The sequence below is a fragment of the Schistocerca gregaria genome, chromosome 3 (assembly GCF_023897955.1).
Source record: "Schistocerca gregaria isolate iqSchGreg1 chromosome 3, iqSchGreg1.2, whole genome shotgun sequence".
In the NCBI taxonomy this organism is placed as follows: domain Eukaryota; kingdom Metazoa; phylum Arthropoda; class Insecta; order Orthoptera; family Acrididae; genus Schistocerca; species Schistocerca gregaria.
Window position 1 is genome coordinate 554,316,900 of NC_064922.1, and position 22,198 is coordinate 554,339,097.

General features: G+C 42.5%; 1 protein-coding gene across 1 annotated transcript in view; it reads left to right on the forward strand.

The window, feature by feature from the left end:
• LOC126354146 (low-density lipoprotein receptor-related protein 4) overlaps positions 1-22,198 on the forward strand; it is a 765,275-nt gene that overhangs the window by 204,830 nt on the left and 538,247 nt on the right. Inside the window, exons 5-6 of the mRNA XM_050003556.1 lie at positions 10,311-10,446; positions 18,224-18,353. Of these exons, the coding sequence (XP_049859513.1) occupies positions 10,311-10,446; positions 18,224-18,353 (266 nt within the window). The remainder of the gene's footprint in view (positions 1-10,310; positions 10,447-18,223; positions 18,354-22,198) is intronic.

Here is a 22,198-nt window from a genome sequence, read left to right on the forward strand (position 1 = left end):
CTGCTTTCCAAATATCCAACCCCTCCATCTCGACGAGGCACTCAGTAGTTAAATTTAAGATTTTAAGAGAGTGGTCGGTAGCGGATCTTCCTCCTTCAGGTGGGAAAAAGTCTGTTACTACAGTAGAGAAACATAATTTCCTGTACCATACTTTTCACATTCATCGACTAAGCATCAAAGTAAACTGTCCAAGTGTGACGTTCGCCTGCTTTGTTTCCTCGTTGGTTGTCCTCGGTGTCGACGTACTGCATTGCTATTCTGGCTGAAAAATGGGGGTGGAAGTTCAACAATGAATACTTTAAATGATGTAGCCGACAGGTGCACATTTGCGTTTCACAGTTCTTTACTTTCACTGTTCACAACCCCCGTCCCCCCTCCCCCCTCCAATATACACATTCAATATGGCATGTTAACTACTGTTTAACTTTCGATAAACCTCATTAAAAAGTTGCAGGCACACATCCACATACTGCTACAATGGTTTACTGTTGAACATCTACGAGCAGTAAAAACCTAACCACACGTTTCACAGTCTTTCAAATAAATTGAACAGACACTCTCATTCCTTTAACACATATTTCACAGTTAAGTTGATGCACTGTTGTTCATCTAACCAGTATGGGTTCCGCATCTGAAACTCGGCCGTGGACGGACTGTCTCGGAACGAAAATTCGGGCCTTTATATATCCTTACAATAATAGGCTCTGGAACTACACACTGTTTGATGTTTAATTTACAGAAATTACAATTAAAACTTCACTCATTCAATTAACTGCATACATCGAAAAACTGCGTCTTTTTAGCACTTTCTTCTACTACAAGGGTTAAGCCATATTATTTATTTAAATCATGAAATTAAAAAAATATAGTTACGCAAACACTTTTTACGAAATTGGGAATTAAGATCGAACTAATGCACTGAATTTAAAATTAAAATTTTTTTCATTAGAAGGTAATAAACATATAATAGAACTACTACGATACTTATTTACAATGAACACATTACTGCACTGATATGGTGCAGAAGTTAAATTGTACTTTACACACACACACACACACACACACACACACACACACACACACAGACACACACACACACACACACACACACACACACACACACACACACATACACACACATGGTAGTATGCATCACGTTAATGAATATGAGTTGGTATTGCTAAGCTGCGAAAGAAATAGTCGGTCGAAGCTCACTTCCACTTTCTTTCAGTATAGCCTATTGCTTCAGATCGCCGCGTTTAGTAGTGTGACTTAGATCGCTGTAGCCACAGGTTACGTCACTAGATGCGGTACGTTGAAAGCATTTCACAGACATGTCAAAAGAAAGTATACACTTACTGACGAAGTTAAAACTGAGTTTCCATTCCTGAAATTAGAATAGCAAAGAGAGGCATTATTTTGCACGTTGTGTAAAAGTACTTTTTCAATCGACCATGGATGTCGATCTGATGTTGTGGCACACATTAATGTAATGAAACACTAGCTAGTTGTTTCAAATAAAAATTCGTCATAAAGTATGATATCTTTTTACAAAAAATGAAAATTGTGCCGTTAGAAATGATGAATAAAATCGTCTTTCTGCTGAGGAAAGTTTGCTAGCTTTTCACCCAATGAAACATTACCATTCCTTCAGGTATTTGGACACCACCGCTGCAGTCATCAGGAAACCGTTTGAGAATAAATTTTCCCGTTCCAGAAAAAAGTGTGAATCTATAAAAGCCGTTGTCTTGGCTCCGTGCACTTTGCATCATATCTGTGAGAAGCTGAAAGATGCTAAGTACATTTCAGTTTTGATGGACGCTTCTAATCACAAAAGTGTATAATTGATACCAGTGATTGTTAGATATATTGTGCCAAGTAGCATTCATGTAAAGGTGGCTGGCTCCCAGCACATAACATGTGAAACGGCTGCTGTTATAACAAATCTTATCTGGAAGTTCTTAAAAATGACATCTGGGGAATAAAATTGTTGCATTTTACTCCTTTCGTGTTGAAGAACTAAAAGAGTTTTGCGAGTTTTGTGAAATGGGATATGAACCGCTGTTTGGCAGTGTTCAGATGGCTTTCCTTGGACGTGGCTGTTCATAGAATTACTGATACTCACGATTGTTCGTTGTTTCAAAAGAAATGTCCAACTATCTTAAAATAATTCTTTAGGGATCCCCACTCACTTTTTTGGCTCTGTTCTATTCAGAGCCCACTGAAAATGCTTACATCGACAGTAAAATCCAATGAGGCAGCAGGTATGTCAGCAGATGAATGTTCATAAGGAAAGTGCAGTCGAAGAAACGGAGAAACTTTCAAACCATGAAAATTTATTCTTTGATAAGTTCACTGAAAGAAGATGGCTTGCTATAAAATTCAGATTGCTTGGACATTTCAAGTTTGTTTTATGAGACATTAATAGAATGTATTCAAAAATGGGCTGACCCATATCACGTGCTTAAACCATTTAACTGAACTGGGTTTAGCTCAAATATTCTCTTTTCTGGAAATCGGTTCATCAATGTGTTCATCAACATGCTGTATAAAAACTTTAGCAGATTTTGATGAAAATATTCCGAAAGAAACATGTGGCGATAAATTTTTTGTGGAAGTAAGCCTTGTTAAAATATATGTGAAATCGAAAACGATGAATTAAGAACTTCTAAGTGTGTTGATGGAAAATGCTCTATCATTGTCAACTTCTTTGCATCTCAAGATACCTACTACATTTGTGCTAGTTGTACCTGGAACTAATGCTGATGCTGAAAGAGCGTTCTCTATCACAAATGCTTTAGAGACCGATGAAAAGATGGGGTTTGGTGTGGCAGCTGTAAAGGTAATACTTATAGTTAAAATTCCTGTTCAGGAGACATCATGCGATGATTTTTATAAAATTCTGTTTGAAAATACCAAACTCCTGAATGACATACGTTCTGTGATTCTTCAGCTTTTATCGACGTATTTTTGTAAGGGAATAGTTCACAGGTGAAACGCCGAATGTCAGTGTACAATGGGGACAATGTCTCGGCAAGCGATCACGTTACCATACTGTACATGTTGGACACTGACATCCCGCCGTTAATCTGTGAACAGTTTCGTGACATACACTTTTCTGCGAAGTATAACTGAGAGTGAAAAGTGAGTAACCTATGTAAGTAATAATCATTGTCTACCATAGTCAAAGATCGTGTTATATTAAAGTGATGTACTATATTTGCAAGTGACAGCAATAAAATGTTTATTCAGTTTTTGATGAAAAGTATTTTAATGTAATTTTGTGCGAGTTTTTACAAAAACGTATGATGATCTACGTAGATGTAACATAAACGAAATATTTTAACACAAATATACACATCAAAAAAGTTTTGTATCACCTCGGTTCCGAAAGTTCCGGAACCTGTACAGAAAATTGGAATAGAGATCAATATAAACATCACTTCCGCCCTTTTTACTGCTCATGAAAACCACACATTGCATGTTGTACCACCATACAGCCAGACCTTCAGAGGTGATGTCCAGACTGCTGTACACACCGGTACCTCTAATACCCAGTAGCACGTCCTCTTGCAATGATGCTGGCCTGTATTCGTCGTGGCATACTATCCACAAGTTCATCAAGGCACTGTTGATCCAGATTTTCCCACTCCTCAACTGTGATTCGGCGTAGATCCCTCAGAGTGGTTGGTGGGTCACGTCGTCCATAAACAGCCCTTTTCAATCGATCCCAGGCATGTTCGATAGGGTTCATATCTGGATAACATGCTGGCGACTATAGTCGAACGATGTCGTTACCCTGAAGGAAGTCATTCATTCACAAGATGTGCACGATGGGGGGGGGGGGGGGGGCGGAGGCGTATTGTCGTCCATAAAGACGAATGCTTCGCCAATACGCTACCGATATGGTTCCATTGTCGGTGGGAGGATGGCATTCACGTATCGCACAGCCGTTACGGAGCATTCCATTACCACCCCACAGCAGCAGGGAACTTCCACCTTACTGCACTCGCAGGACAGTGTGTCTAAGGCATTAAGCCTGACCGGTTGCCTCCAAACATGTCTCGCACAATTGCCTGGTTCAAGGCGTATGTGACACTCATCGGTGAAGAGAACGTGATGCCAATCATGAGCGGTCCATTTGGGATGTTGTTGGGCCCATGTGCACCGCACTGCATGATGTCCTGGTTGCAAAGATGGACCTCGCCATGGACATCGGGAGTGGAGTTGCTCATCATGCAGCCTACTGCGCACAGTTTGAGTCGTAAGTGAACGTCCTGTGGCTGCACGAAAAACATTATTCAGCATGGTGGCGCTACTGTGAGGGTTCTTCTGAGCCACAATCCGTAGGCAGCTGTCATCCACTGCAGTAGTAGCGCTAGGGCGGCCTGAGCGAGGCATCTCATCGACAGTTCCTGTCTCTCTGTATCTCCTCCATGTCCGAACAACATCACTTTGGTTCACTCAGAAACGCCTGGACACTTCCCTTGCTGAGAGCCCTTCCTGGCACAAAGTAACAATGTGGACGCGATCGAACCGCGGTTTTGACTGTCTAGACGTCGTTGGACTACAAACCAGACGACACTAGCCGTGTACCTCCTTCCTGGTGGAATGACTGGATCTGATCGGCTGTCGAACCCCCTCCGTCTAATAGGCGCTGCTCATGCATGGTTGTTTACATCTTTGAGCGGATTTAGTGACATCTCTGAACAGTCAAAGGGACTGTTTGTGATACAATATCCACAGTCAAAGTCTGTCTCAGGATTTGTGGGAACCACGGTGATGTAAAACTTATTTTTGATGTATGTACTATATAGAGATAGCATTGCCGAAATTTTCCGCAAAATTTCAACTTCTGATTTATGTACCACATCGGGAATCGAACTCGGGCCCATTTGCATGGGACGCGAGCACGTTACCATCCAGCTAAGCAAGCGGACTCTTTTAGCACTATCATAGCAATACAAACGCATTTTCAATCATGTATACTACCAACGGAGTGTGGGGCGGCGGTGTACGTTATTACATCATTTAAAAAAATTAAGAAATGTATATTTCGTCAATTGTTGTTGACTTTCAGCGATAACACAATTTTTAAAGAGGTGCTTATGTGTAGGTAGGGTCCAGAAACTGAAAATATTTAATATGACATCAGTTCTGGAAAGCCACATCTACCACTACCTACTTTAATTTTTGGATTAAGTTTACCCGAAAAATTTTAAAACCTTTATAAAATCTGGTAGAACAATTAATTAAAAACAATAAATAATTTTTTCCAAATTTTAAAATATACGGTAGACGGTTGGATTGCAATATTTAAGAAAAGTGAGCATCAAATACCCCTTCACAACCACCTTTCCGGTAGATATTGCTGGGGTTAATGCTAAAGTAAATGCCTTCTTGGTAATGTCAAAATTACGAAGCTTATGTCCCCAGGCTGATTGTTTGTGGGAGGTCAAAGGCCGGCGTCCGGTCGGCACGGTGTTTGAGAGCGGCCTCTCCTCATTAAGGCCAGTGGCTTAAGGAGAAGCCCCAGCTGTGCCACCTTCAAGTCTCTTCTGTGGAAAAGCGTGGTGCTGAGGTTATCGTTCGAAATACAACGTCGATATAGTAGTAGCTTCGTTGGTGTTAGCAAGAGAAGACACACATTGACACTTTGCTCCAAAATGAAAAATATCGCTTAATAACTTGCTGCTTGTGCTGTAACAAACTGCCCTTCTTTTCAGAAACAAAACTTCACTGTTATCATATATTTACGAATGATTTCGACAGTTCCCAAAATTTAAAATTCAAGTATTACACTATCTGCATAGAAACTTAGCCCTAAACTCTTTGACAGAAACACATCTTGCCTAGTGACGGTTGGGTCTTCGCCTTTTTCAGCTGTGACAAATCGACATATTTCTACGGCTTTCTTTGCTGCTTTGTCGTGGGGTCATAGCGATACCCCCAGCATTACTGCATGCTGATTCAGAGGCTAAAGAAGTCTGGACTGGCGTGACACAGCTGCAACATTTCCGCTGCTGCTTCGGCTCGGCTGTCTTTTTAAGTGGCGTGAGCAGTCGCGAAACACAGCGGGCGGCTAAAATAGTCGTGTTAAAAATGTGCTAAATGTTGAAAAATGCTCTACGGCTAATCTGATGCTAATCAGCGAACGATTATTTTTCACTGTCACCTCGGCTGTCGTGGTTCAAATGACTCTAAACACTATGGGACCTAACATCTGAGGTCATCAGTCCCCTAGACTTAGAACTACTTAAACCTAACTAACCTAAGGACATCACACACATCCATGCCCGAGGCAGGATTCGAACCTGCCACCGTAGCAGCAGCGCGGTTCCGGACTCAAGCGCCTAGAACCACTCGGCCACCGCGCCCGGTTCGGCTGTCATACGTCAGTCTTCGAGCACCAGGGCCTCCATTTCTCTTGCAATTCCTGGTTATTCAAATAAAGGTGGTTAGCCACTTCGTTCTTCGTCATTTTGATTTGTTTGACAACATTGTATGCGTAGACACCACCTAACCACTTGTTATATGGCGACGCCATGTTGTGGCACATTTCCTCCATCTTAGCAACGACAACTGCTGCATTTCTCCCATTTAAATGCAGAAATCGAATCACCGCACGATACTCCAATCTTTGAAAGACCTGTACCATTCTTTTTATGTCCTGTAGGGACGGGCTACGGATTCCTGTCTCGGGGATTCTAATGTGTAGTACGACTGCAGACGAGTACCTATAAACAAACAAAAAGTACGCTCTAGTGGAAATATGTACCATCAGCCGCTATTTTTGAAAACTTTATTTAGGATACTAGTTTCAAAGTCTCAGTAGCGTGTTTTTCAGGCACCCCTACATCGAACGTCTGGAGTATTCCATTCGTATGCGTACATAAACCAGGAACCACAGTAGTAACTGGATTCCGTAAAAGTCTTTCGGAGAGTGTGTGCTCTTTGCACATGTATTACAGTTGCTGTTACCTTGTTTGACAGACTTGTTCGGAATCAACTTACTACAGTGGTTCCTGCGTTATATGCACGTACGGCTGGAATACTTCGGATTTTCGATGTATTGGAGCCTGAGGAAGACGCTATTGCGGCGTAGAAACTTGTAGCCTAAATAAAGTTTTCAAAAATGATGGTCGATGTTAAACGTTTCTAACACAAATCGACCTGCCGCTGTTCTTCAGTCCGTATATTTTTATGATGACTGTACGATTATAAAATATGCTGTACGAAAGCGTATGGACGAAAGTACTTTCTTCATGAGTGCCACTGCCAAAAAACATAGTTCGGTGAAATTTGGGCCATACATATAATTAACTGCTGCTGTACAGTACAGTACAGTTGAGTACTGTAGGTAACTGAAAGAAATACGCCACGAGACTTACAGAAATGGCACTTTTATTCAAAGACATTAATTACACCGCGAGGTATGATGGTCCTCTGGACGTTACAAAAGACGGGAAATGGTTCTTAATAGGGTGTGTGATCAGTACGGACAGCAATGCAAGATGTTTAACGTACTACCGTGCTCGCCACACAATAGGTAAGGAGTTGTTGTAGGGCGTTCCATTCCTCCACCAACGCATTTGAGAACTGTTGCCGGCCAAGGTGGCCGAGCGGTTGTAGGCGCCTCGGGCATGGATATGGGTGATGTCCTTAGGTTAGTTAGGTTTAAGTAGTTCTAAGTTCTAGGGGACTGATGACCTCAGATGTTCAGTCCCATAGTGCTCAGAGCCATTTGAACCGTTTTGAGAACTGTTGGATGGTCGCTGGTGCGTGTGGAAGTGCTGCAGTACGTCTGCTCGTCGAATCCCACACGTGCTTGATCGAATTTAAGTATGGGAAACTGGCGTGTAAGTCCACTCGCCGAATATTCTCTCGTTCTTCCATCTGCGCAGTTCGATGTGGTCGTGCATTGTCATCCGTAAAAGTGAAGATAGCGTCGACACCTTTTTATACACGTTTGAAATTCATGACTCTACAAAGCTAGTCCTATGGTAAAGGAAGAAAACTTCACAAGAAAAGGTCGCTAAAAATTCATTTTATTGGATGACCAGTTTCCTCAAAGCTGTGCTGTCGTGATCGGATCTTGTGCTTTTGAATTTTTACAACATACTCAAAAGCTTAAGATACAACGATGACAGCATAACTATGTCAATGATCCACTAAAACGCTTTTTTAAATATTTTAGATTGTGAAGTTTGCTTTAGTTACCATACATTGCAGACCGCCCCCAGATTGACCATGTCGGGAATATATAACTATTTCTATTGTTTGTAAGTGCTAAACTAGATGATGATTGGCAGGAGCCTGCTGGAAACAGACTATTAGATATACACTTGATGATAAGTAATAGTTCATAAGAATAGTATAGCGTTTTTGCTGTTGTGGTCTTCAGTCCTGATGTAGTCCTCCACGCTGATCTATTCCGTACAAGTCTATTCATATCTGCATAACTACTGCAGCCTACGTTCATTTGAATCTGTTAACTGTACTCAAGTCTTGGTCTCCCTCTATAATTTTTACCAGACCCCTCCCCCCCCCCCCCCCCACCCAACCTTCAAGATTACCAAACTGACAATTCCTTGATGCCTCAGGCTATGTCCTGTCAACTGGTCACTTCTTTTAATCGATAGGTGACATAAATTTCTTTTTCCTCACTTCGGTTCAGTACCTCTTCATTAGTCATCGGTTGTAGCCATCCAACGTTCAGCATTTTTCTGCAGCGCCAAATTTCAAAATTTTCTATTCTCCCCTTGTCTGAACTGTTTGTCGTCCACTTTTCACTTCAGTACAAGACTACGTCCCTTACAAACTCCTCCAGGAAAGGCGTCCTAAGACATAAATGTATATTCAGAGTCCACAAATTTCTCCCTTTTGGAAATTCATCTCTTGCTCTTGGCAGTTTGCATTTTATGTAAGCTCCACTTTTCTCCCCAAATACCAAAATTTACCTTCTACTCTTCTACATCGTTTCCTAATATGATTGTTTCAGCATCACGTCAAAATAATTCTACTACTTACTATTAATTTGTTGTTCCTTTATTGATATTAATGTTCCATCCCGTTTTCACGACGCTGTCCATTCCGATCAACTATGAAAACAATAATTTCTTGTAGCTGAATGGCCGGTAGCAAGTCTTTCAATTGCACGCCACTTCCGCGACTTGTATGCTCCTTATCTACCCCAGTTATCACACTAGTAACATAACGTGGAAACTGAATGAAGTGTCGCTCCAGGTGACTGCTCAAATCATTGAGGGGTGAAGCCTAGATTAAAGGCAGACTGAAAACTTCCGTGGTCCGACTGGGTTTCGATCTTCGGATCTCTCGGTTTTCAAGCGCGCGCTCCATTCCGGTCAACTGCTCTTAATAGGGACGTATCTTCTGTATGTAGGTGTCTGAGTACTGTCTATACATATGACCGTAATGCCCAAATCTGGTTCGTGTATGCTGTTCGCATGTTCTGTCTATATAGTACTAATACACCTGTAAAAAACTATACAATTCTCTATCCGCAACTTTTGAAAGAATTCTTACAAGACATACAAAACAACATTTTATTGATAATTTATATACACAGTGAATAACACCGATTAAACTGGAAACTAAATGTGTACCAGTGGCGTTTTATGATATCTTGTTGTGTTACCAGCAGGATTTTTATAGCATACTACCTCTGTGTATCCTGTATTACATCTTCGTTCTTTTTACTCCTTTGACTACGCTGTAAATGTGAAATTTGTTTTCCATCGAAATCTGTCCTTTGTTAAGCCAGGGTACGACTTAAATTAGTGTACGCTCTGGTTAAAAAAGTCTGTAGTGTAACATTTCCATGTATGGGCAGGTTCCTAAAGCCAATAAAGTAAAAAGAATTTCTTCCCTGTCTCTGACAGAATAACAGTTCCATCGCCGAAGCTTTTATTGCTTCGCCCTGAAACGCAATACCCTGTCGAAATTTCTCTTTGGTTTCCATTATTGTTTGCTCGACTTTCAGATTAAAAATCATTGGAGAGAGGCTACAACCCTCTCTCACCCCCTTCTGAATTATTGCTTCTCTTTCAAGTCCTTCATCTCTTATGACTACAGTCTGGTTTCTGTAAATAAACTTTCGCTCTTTGTAATTTTAACCTTGCTACCCTCAGAATTTCGAATAGTATGTTCCAGTCAATTTGTGTAGAACATCAAGAAGTGTACGGTAAGCGTAGTAATTAGATTTTCCTGTAACGCACAGTGATTTTGTGGTACTTTGTAAGTTCAGCGCATTTTTGGAAACGGCCGTATAGCGTGCTTCCTTCCTGCAGAACGAGCCGACCACCGGGGAGTGCCTGCCGTCTGACCACCGCGTGCGCTGCCCACACACCCGCAAGTGCATCCGCGAGGACTGGCTGTGCGATGGCGAGGACGACTGCGGCGACTTCTCCGACGAGACACATTGCGGTGAGATTTATTATTAAGAGTAATAACACACACACACACACACACACACACAGCTTAGAACTATCGCCAACGATAAGGTGCATACAGCATGGTGCTGTGGCCATGTGGTTCATAGTGCCAGTATAAAAATGGTATAAAGAAGCCAAACAACAAGTGCAGACACCATGCTAGAACTGCAGCTAATCAGCTACTCGGAAAAAAATCGCAATACTAAAAAAAAGTTGTGTGGCATTTAATCGAAAGATGGTAGGCGTGTTTCTGCATCTGAAATATGATGTGTTCAATCCTGTCTAGTCGTCGAATATGGGGTGTCTAGAAAACCTGCTTTCTCGGATCGCTAGACAACATTAAGATAAATCGTATTAATGAGCTTAATTACGAAAAGTACATGACAATACTTAACTTTGGGAATCACACAGATGTGTCGCCAGCAAAGGGCGACAGATAAAATAAGAAATCTCTTCAGTATAACAATAGCAGTTTTAGCTACATAGAATGTACGAGCAAAATACAGCACATCTAGAAATGGCAGTTTCTTGTCCTTGCTGGTCACAAGGGACGCCGAAAACCTGGGACACAGCGTGTATCCAAAACCGACACACACGGACCGATTCCTGCACAAACTATCAAACCACCACCCGAACCAGAAAAGAGGCATGATTAATACGCTCGTAACGAGAGTGGGACGAATATGTGAGCCGCAGCACCTCAGACGAGAAATGCAGCACCTGGAAAGTGTTCTGAGGAGCAATGAGTACTCCACAAATTATATTAGAAGTGTAACGGAGCCAAACACTCGGCGAAGTAAGGAATCAGAAAAAGAAATGTCGGGTACGGCCTTTCTGCCATACATTTCCAGAGTGACGGACAGAATCTGCCGTATATTGCGCAAACATAGCGTAAAGACGATTTTCAAACCGACATAGACGATCAACGAGTGTCTTAGATCAGCGAAGGAGAAAAGGGACCCACTTGCAATGTCGGTAATATACCGTATACCATGCACATGCGGAAAAGTTTATGTCGGAATGACTGGACGATCAATTAACACCAGGATCAAAGAGCATAAGCAACATTGCAGGTTGGGGCAGGTGGAGAAATCGGCTGTGGCAGAGCACGCACTGAGTGGGACCGACCACGTAATAAAATTCGCCGACACGGAAGTTCTGGCAGAAGTGAAGCACTATCACTCGCGCTTGTTCAGAGAAGCTATAGAAATACAAAAAACACGCGAACAGCTTCAACAATAAAGAGGAAAGCCTCGAGGTAAACGTATCCTGGCTTCCTGTACTGCAGAGAACGGCCGTCGCAGGTATGAAGAGGAGAACCGCGCCGGAAATGACCGCGGAGAAGCCCTCGGACGTAGGCGCGCCAGGTACATATAGTCTGCAGCCGCGAGCTCGGAGCTCGGCTCCAGTTCACCACCGGCAATGGAGGGTGAAGCTTTGACAATACCAGTCACTTCTACTGGCGAAACGTCAGTAAAATCATTAGATGAACGTCGGCCCTAGAACCCGAGACAGGAGCCAATAAGCAGTTTGTCGTATTCCCGAATACTCTACTCTCGGTGGTGCAATTTTTTCCCGTCAATATATACCAAATTGGAATACAGGGGATGGACAAAAATATGAAAACTCCCCTACAGACACAACACATTACCATGCCTACTACGGTGTAGGAAAACCGTAGTTATTCAAAACATCTTCCAGTTGTTTCAGAATGAATGAACTCAGGTCCTGGGTGGTTTTCTAGCGAAACTTATGCCATTCGCCTTGTAAAATATTGGCAGGTAATGATGATGAAGGTGGATAGCGATAACTCACCAGTCTCTCCTAAGTAGACCAAAAAGGCTCGATAATATTGAGATCTGGTGGCTGTTGTGGCCAAGGGAGATGCGACAATTCATCCTAGTTCTCATAAAACCAATCCTGGACGAAGTGAGTCATATCAACAGAGCCCAGTCGTCTTGGAACACAGCATCAGCATTGGGGAGAAAATGTTGTACCGTGGTATAAATCTGATCAGTAAAAATGATCACAGAATGCTTGGCAGTAATTCGACCTCGCGGAGTAAGCATGGGTCCTATGGAATACCACGACGTTTTTGCCCAAATCATCACCGAATCCCCGCCATGTTTCACTCTTGGGACATATATTGGGCCGGAAGTTGGATACAGTATGCAACAAGACTCATCCGACCAAATGGCTTTCATCCATTGTTCCATAATGGAGCTTCGGCACGACGTTTTCTGTTATGGACAGTTGCATCACCAATTCGTGGATTTGGAATTCCAGCTCGCCCGGGAATTCCCAACTTCTAGAAATCACTTCCTGTTGTTTTGGTGCTGACATGGTTTGCGACTGCGACATTCAGTTCTGCTGTGACTTTTGCAGCTGCTTTTTTCGTCAAAAATGTCTTCAATGAACATCCGTCACAATTACTGAACATACACTATTGTCCGCGTTGTGATTTAGCGGGTGATGGTTTTCCGCTTTCCCAGTAAGCGGTATAAATCTTCGATACGGTGCCTCTTGAAACATCAGACACTTCGGTTACCTTGGTTACTGAAGCACCCGCCACACGAGCACCAACAATTGGAACTCCCTCATCTCCCGCATAATGAACTCAAAACTACACCAAACACTGTTGTGACCATGGCTGATACTTGCAACGAACTGAAGACATTGCACAAGTGCCGTTTGTGGTCAAATACAATAGCATCTGCATTTATGTTCAAGCACGCATTTTTCGCGGTTTTTTCATATTTTTGTCGAGACGAACAAATTGGCTAGCGGCAGTGGAGATAAGAAAATGGCAGCTTAGCGTAGCTGACATTCCGTTTAAACAGTGATGAAAGGAGTGTTCAACCTTTCCCAGTGAATTAATTAATTCGCCACAATACATGTTTCAGAAGGCCAGCTACCCTCATCCAGTATGGTAAGGTGAATAATTAAACTATTCTCGTGAATGAATAACCAGTGTAAGCACACCAGCCAAAATATTGTCCCCCCCCCCCCTCCCTCCCAAGGAGACATGACGCCCATAAAGAATAAGATCGGGTGCTTAGCGGGCCAGTCGAGACGCGGTAAAGTAGCAGAGTGATCATTAAACCACAAACATAAGTTGCAGTGCTGTGAACACAGCTGTTGTCATTTTGGAAGACGGGAGTGTTCACAGCACACGCATCATGAAGAAATAGCGTCACTTGCTCACTGATAATGATGAAATAAGCATTCTTGTTCATGTTCGCGTTACACTGAATGTGTGGGCACAAGTCATGTAATGAGAAACTTCCCCAAGACATGGCACAACCACTTGCTACCAACCGCGCACGCTGTCACTCGCCGCCTCGGCTGTTTACACTCACAGCTTACCTTTGATCCAACTCCAACTCCAACTGACATGACTTCGCCAGCGCAGACAACTGTTCGGACCTCTCACTGCGGGCCATTCGCCACAGATATTCCAGCCTGCCGATATATCGATAGTAACCTCCAAAGAGACTGATTTAGTTGGCATGCATACAGCACGCGTGGCTGGTATTGTTATAGGTTCACACTCCACGAGCAGTGCCAATGTTAGCTGCTCGTGCCGGAGAAACGTCATAAAAATCGCCAAACAAACGTTGGGCCAAAATTCCGAGATAAAAGCCAACAGACAATACGTCAACAAAAGAGCCCGACAGCCTCAACAACTTTTTATTATTCCTCTGACAGCCTTCACAGATACGTTGTGGAATGCATAAATCAGTTCACTGTGGCAGAGGTAGCACTCATCCTTATCACTGCTTTTCTTTAGGCTACCATAATCGTCACTCCTTCAAAGATTAACAAGTCTCTCCCTTATGTCTGTTTTTACTTGAGGCGACTAGAAATTGCCTCCATGTTGGAAACTGCACCTGACTGGAGACACTGAGTCGATAAAATGACGAGGAACTGATAACAGATTCACTCCTTTCTGTTAATTCTCCTCTAAAAACAACAATGGTAGCCTAAAGTAGTCTAGTGTGCTAAAATTAAGGACGACAATAATTTTCGCATGCGAAGTAACATAGCTCAATGAAACTTGGACCCTGTGTAGAAACTACTGCTACACAATAATACCGAAGGTAACTGAAAATAAATACGCAAAGAGACAAAAGATGATACTTTTATTCAAAGACAAAGTTTGCCGACGGTGGGTAGCCGCGGGGTTTGAGGCGCCTTACCACGGTTCGCGCGGCTCTCCCCTCGGGCACGGGTGTGTGCGTTGTCCTTGGCGTAAGTTAGTTTAAGTTAGATTAAGTATGTGTAAGCCATAGGAACTTACCACAAATTTCCAAAAGCCGGCCGCTGTGACCGAGCGGTTCTAGACGCTTCAGTCTGCAACAGCGCTGCTGCTACGGTCGCAGGTTCGAAACCTGCCTCGGGCACTAATTTTTCTAATCTTTGATGTAGAAATTGCATTAATTCTACCAACTGTAATTATTTTCAAAAGTTGAGACATTATAATAATGATGTCCTTAGTTTAGTTAGGTTTAAGTAGTTCTAAGTCTAGTGGACTGATGACCTCAGATGTTAAGTCCCATAGTGCTTAGAGCCTACGTTTACACTGAAGTCTCCGCCATTTTTTATGATCCGCTGGATGTCACATAGCATGCCTCCCCACACCATAACACCTGGAAAAACGATTATGATGGGCAATGTTTCTGGGTTCTTTACGTTACCCACCTCTTGCCATAACACGGTACATAATGTAACCAGGAGTACTGTCAAACACGATTGTTTTGGTGTTCCAGGTATTACACAGTGTGGCAAGGCATAATGTTGCATAGGCGTACTGCTTTCCAGCTCTCTGGATCAACGTTATTGAGACACTGTACTCCTTTGCCACGTGCTTCTTTTCAGGAGTGCATTAGTCCCCGATTCCATTTTCATGGATGACAATACGGGACTACATCGAACACCGCTGGTGGAGGATCTCTTCGAACGACAGTATATTCGACGAAGGGAGTTAAATCTGATCAAACATATGTGGGATGTGTTGGAGAGGTGTACTGCAGCACGTCCACACGCACCAACGACCATCTAGCAATTGTCAACATCTCTTGTGGAGGAATGGAACACCCTACCACAAGAACTTCTAACCAACCTTGTGCCGAGCATGCACAGCAAGCATTGCCCGGTCCTTGATGCTGGAACACACTATTGAGAAGCACGTCCCGGCTTTCCTAATGCACAGGGGACGATCCTGTATCGTCGAGAGTTCATTGTAATTATTGTCTTTGAACAAATGCGTCATTTATGTTCGTCTCATTGCGTATTTCTTACAGTTACTTTCTCATTATAGTGTAGCGGTTCAGCTATGTATATTCCAAGTTTCAAGGAGCTACGTTTCTTTGCTGTGACACATTATGTGAATGTTAATTTCTCCTTTGAGTTTTGCACACTAGTGCATATTTTATATTGTTATCTCACTCACAAACGTATCGTATTGCTTATACCAGGTGTTCAAAAAGTCTCTCCGCAATGCCGTATGATTATTGGCCGCGAGTGCCGTATGCCACAGTGAACATACCGAAATGAAACTCAGTGAAATACAAGTTATTAATTTATTGAATATTCATTTTTACTTACAAATTTTCACATTAAATATGGAAAGTGTCCCCCCTGTTGTTGAATACACAATTCAATTCGTCTAATCATGTTTCCAAACACAAGCTGTAGCATTTCTTCTGTAACAGAAGCAGTGAAAGTGGATATTGCAGTTTTCAATTCATCGATGGATTTTGGACGGTTTTTATAGATAGTTACTTTCGCTGCACCCCAGAAGAAAAAGTCAGGTGGTGTTTTAGGTAAGGCGTTCGTGCAGGCCAAAGTCCCTGTGAAATTATGCGATCACCAAAAACATCAGCAAGCAGTAAAATTGAAACGCGAGCCGTATGCGCGGTTGCATCATCTTGTTGAAAATAACCGTTCGGTATTTCACTTAACACAAGTTCTCCTGTGAATGGGCACAGAATATCACTGCAGTATCGTTGTGCGTTTATTGTTTCGTTGAAAAATATGGGACCCACAATCCAAACTCCTATTTTCACAGAATGAAGTGGTTCCTCATGCATCCACAATGGATTTGCAGTACTCCACATTGGACGAACCAGTAAAAAAACCCCATCAACGGCAACAAGCACTCTACGGAAATCTTAACATTAACAGCGAATCACCAGTAATATCATTGTTCTCCTAACATATCAACAGCTACGTGTACACAAATTTGAACTTTAAATAACATGACCAACATCGTCGTTCTGGACCTGGATTCAAACCCAGCACCTATAGCCATTGCTAACTAAGCTAAGCTTTGTTTGTGCCTTATTGAGAGCCGATCACTAGGCATAAAGAGACGTGAAGTATAGACGTTTGCACCAGTATTAGTCATCAATTCAGATCCTGAAAATATATGACCAAAATGTTTGTACTGAACTGGGAATCCTTTCATAACAGTTACCTTCCTGGGAACTACCCCAACGACGTTTCATATGGTGTCATTCACAAGGAACAAGGTATGCTTATGTTTAAAATTGAAATGGCATCATGTAAAGCTTGTGACAGGGATGCTAACCCAGCACCTAATCGGATTGTTAACGAAGTACGTAAAATCAGAAGTTAAATATTAAATGTTTTCACCAATAGCGAGATGCTGCAACCTTCAATGACGATAGAATTGTTTTGGCTGACTGGGATTCGAACTCAGCATATAGCGCCGTCGTTTTCTAGCCAGGAACAGACGATAAAAAGCTATTGTTGGTTCACCAGTAACGAAATGTGCGCACGTTTAGCTAGACATCATGCGACGAAAAGTTCTGTGCTGAATGGAATTCAAACCCCGCACACGTGGTCATGAAGACACTTTAACTATCAAATTCTTTTCCATCACTCACCTGGATAAATGAAACCACGCCTCATCAGTGAAAAACGTTTCATTAAGATTGTTTCTTCCATTTTGCTGAACGAAATTTTTGAACCATTGACAATAATGCAGCCTCTTGCAATGATCAGTATTTTTCAGTTCTTGCACGACTGTCCCTTTGTATGGGAAAAGTTCTAATTTTTTCCTTACAGCTGCGTGGGCCTTTCCAACACTAACATCCACTTCCTGAGAGAGTTTTCTTACTGTCTTGTTCTGACTCATGGACATTTTATCGAAAATATAGAGTAGTTTATCCTCAGACAAAACGCTAGGGCGACCACTTCTCGGTGCATCTGTCACTGAACCCGTACTTTGAAATTTGTTAATCAGATCTCGCAGAATATCGCAATGTGGGAGTGTTGTCTCCGGGAAAACTGAATTAAATGTTTGACGAACCGAAAGTGTGTATTTACCGCCAGCTTTGAACACTTGTTCGACTAAAAACACACGTTCTCCGATGGTTAGCGTCTTAACAGTGACAAAAACGAAACAAACGAACAAAGAAACTGAACTTAAACGTTCACGTCAACACGTAACGACACACCAACGATACTACTGACGCTGGCTGGGATAAAAGAAACAGTGGAATGTTGGGAGAGTCCATATGAAGGGAAGTAACCCAGGCAGGCGAACAATCATACAGCACGCGCGGCTAACAATCATACGGCACTGCTGAGAGACTTTTTGAACACCCCGTAGTAATCACTAGACGTTGATCAGTTGAGCGCTATTTCAACAAGTGCTCGTGTTTCAGAGGAGTCACCAGGCGGCTGTGTGAGACGCAGGCTGCGGTGTTGTATGCTCACGGGCTGTGGCTCTTGTGTTTCAGCTTCCGAGATGAACTGCACGGCGGAGGAGTTCCAGTGCGACAACGGCATGTGCATCCGCTCCTCGTGGCGCTGCGACGGCGAGAACGACTGCAAAGACTACTCTGACGAGTACAACTGCACGCGCAAGAAGTAAGTACCGCATGACGAAGCTGCACTTGCTGCTGTGGCCGCAGGGTCTTGCCAGCCTCTAGCAGAAGACTCCACCTCTGGAAAAAGGAAGCGGGCGTCTCCGCCAGACAGAAACGGCCTGCACAGCCCTTATGAAGAATTAACTAAGCTGCATCCAACTCTGAAACATTAGATGCGGTAGGTCAGTTACCGGATAGGGTTACTGAAGATTTGCCAACGCAAAACTCACATGTCTGTAGGAAATAAAGTATGGCAGCGTTGGCTCTGAAACGCGGTAGGTCAGAGGCCTAAATAAAAATACGGCTTGTTTGAAAAAGATTCGTCCAACTTCGTAGTTCTATATACTGACTGACCAAAAGATTATGGCGAACTGCTTAATATAGTGGTGGTCCACGTTTGTAACGCAATACAGTAGCTATTCTACGTGGCGCGAATTCGACAGATCCATGGTATGCTTCCGGAGGTATGTGGCTTCAGACGTCTACGCACGGGTCACGCTGTTCCCGTGGGTTGTGGGCTCGGAAATGGCACCCGATAGCCACGTGAACACGCGGAAAGCTGAAGAACCCCTTATTCAACAATGTACGCTGAACGTTCTACTTCGGAACACTGGTGCGTATGTGAGTATTCTACCACAGTCTAAAGCCGTCGACACACGTGACGAGGCAACTAACGTCGACGTGCACGCAGACGATACATCCAGCGTCATGAAACACAGCACCGTCGCCACATACCGCGAGCTGGTTAAAGTGAGTTTTGCGCTCTCCAGTGGCGATTAGCTTTATTTGGCATACAGTTTCTTCACGGAAATGGACGTGCGTAGAATTCCTACTGAAGCTCTAGTGAAACTCACGTTTTTCCCCATGCGCGTATGCTAGTCATGTTGTCCTGTCTGACCCCAGACAGGAAATAAAAATTTCAATATCCGTGAACATGCCGTAAAACAAAAATGAAAGATACATGTCCAATCAGTATGGACACCAGCTTATAAAAGTTAACCCAATTGAGGAAATTCACTCCTGACAGAGAGCGCACTTTACTTAAAACGAAATATTACAGAAATACCGTCGCGTTTCAATCAACAACACTATGCTAAAATTCTGTTACTAGCGGACAGAAAGCTACACTGTTGAATACTATATCAGATGAATGCGAATAGTATCACTTATATTGATTTGTAACGTAGCTTCTGAATTAGGGATCGTATGTAGTGCCATAAAAATAGACAATAGCTAAAAAAATGACACCACAATTGTCTTTCTTTAGTTGCTAACGAACGTAGGAAATATGAAACGTAGATTACAGGACTGTTTATTGACGACTCTTTTGTAAACATACAGATATTTTCCAAAGAATGTCGTTTTCTTTTAAGAACGAAAAAAATGGCTAGTTAACAGCATACGACCTGCACTTTTGCAGAAAAACGTAATACATCCACTGACAAAAGTGAAGTTTTGTTCGCTACACTTCCAGTCGAATCGGTGGATATGAAACCTAGACACTTAGGTGAAATGCAATACTTACATTATTTAACGTACCAAATAAGCCACCACAACCTTGGCTGAAGTTGAAACCACACAGTATACAATTCCTGCTATATCTGAGGCACAAACGGCAGGAATCATCAAGACATTCACCTTTGAAGCAAAAGTAATTACATTTACAAAAATAGGAAGGTCGAGTGAACTGTAAGAACGTACGGGTCATTAGACTCCACAGAAAATTATTCAGTGTCAAGGAAAGTGCCTACCATAATAGGAACAGACAAAAACAGAAATATATGTTTCTCATGTGTTTGTATTTCTTTCAGCGGAAAAAGTTGCATTTGTGCACATGTTCTGAAGCATTTCTTTCTTTGTGGCTTTAGTCACTGAAACCTCGAGATTCGGCTGCTTTCGTGTTTATTTCACATGACTCTTGATAATTGGAATACAAAAATGTAATAAATATTTCGTTAATTATGCAGGAAAATAACTGAAAACACGCTTTAATCTTAAGAGTAGCTTTCTCGGCGCTAGGAGCGCTAGCGTCGTTCCAGCTGTGGGACCCTAACAAATTTTGCACCAGTGAGTGTCGAGACAGTGTATGTTAGACTGTGATCGTACGTAGTTTTAGATGATCCATCATTGAAGTGGACGTGGGACTGCGACTGATCACAAGTTTGTAAGGAATAGCTACAGCCGTACCTTTTATAAAATATATTAATTATGCGACCAATTTGGACACTGCATTAGTGTCATCTTCAGCCCCTATGCAAACTAAATAGTGGCATCCAACCCCCTGTGCATTAGGAGAGATACAAGGTATATTTCCTTGAGACCAGTGAATATACATGGTACTTGTCGTAACGTACCGTTTGTCAAGTATCACCAGTTTGCATAGGGACCTGAAGGTGACAGTATTGTAGTATCGAAACTGCTCACTTAATTAATATATTTTGTAAAAACTACGGTTGTTGGTACTCGTTATTTCTACAAGTGATCGTACTCTGTAGTCAGGATAGGCACAGATCGCCTTCTGTTTTGCTTCACAGAGCAGACAAGTGTCCAACATTCGCGTTCTGTGATGAGACGTCTACGAGCAATAGCTTGTCGCCTACTCGTGGTTTCACAATCGCTCAGTCACTTTCAATAGATTCCCGCTATAGTAGCACTCGAACAATCGACCATATTTGCTGATTCCGAGATGGTCGTTCCCAGTCGCCAGAAAAGAATCTGCCCTTTGTCAAAGTCGCTTATGTCAGTAGATTCCCTCACTTGCGACACATGTAGTCGCTAGAGTGAATGCCCATTTATCTCTGCTCCACTTATACGGGTTGTGCCCGGACGAATTGTCAGTATTCAGGGATATAACAGGAAAGATCATTTCAAGCAAAAGAGGACATATGCCCTATTCTAAATGCTTTCCGATGTAAACACATTTAATATAAATTGTAAATAGTGACGAAATTCAAGTCGTGTGATAATGTTGCCAATGTGAATATTGTCGACACGCTGAATCTGAAATCGGTACAAGTTCTCGCAAAGTTCGTCATACACATGTTTATGGTTCTTTGATAGAGCATAATGCCACCACTCGCTGGCAGTGAGACCACAGTAATGTGTTGCTGTTCCTGCACTACATGTTCAGAAGAAAAATGAGAACTGTTTCAGGCAATAATCTGTGATCAGGGATTCGACCTGTTGGGAAGCGCGGACAGTATTCTTAGAAAGCAACAGTAGCAGTACCACCACAGAAGCCGTAAACATACACTATATCTGCATGTTCTTCATTAGAACAGACGTGTGGCATTTTTGTCAGCGCGTGAACGAAGAGTTTAACGGATGCTTCTCTCTGACACTGTCTCAGACCCTCGCACTACTTCACTCACAACACACTGTGGAAACTGCGAGATCAACAGGCAGAAAGACGCCCCGAGCAAAGATGATGAGAGCAATGAGGTCTCCAAGTCCCCCTGCACATCTCACATATTGCCTTCAAACGCTCCTGTCTTGTGCCACTTACTGCCAGTTGTTTGTGTCCATCTTGTTGCATATTCTTTTAATTTTATTTGTGCATGTGGTCCTTGGTCTCCCACCTGGTCTACATCTACATCTACATCTACATGACTACTCTGCAATTCACATTTAAGTGCTTGGCAGAGGGTTCATCGAACCACAATCATACTATCTCTCTACTATTCCACTCCCGAACAGCGAGCGGGAAAAACGAACACCTAAACCTTTCTGTTCGAGCTCTGATTTCTCTTATTTTATTTTGATGATCATTCCTACCTATGTAGCTTGGGCTCAACAAAATATTTTCGCATTCGGAAGAGAAAGTTGGTGACTGAAATTTCGTAAAAA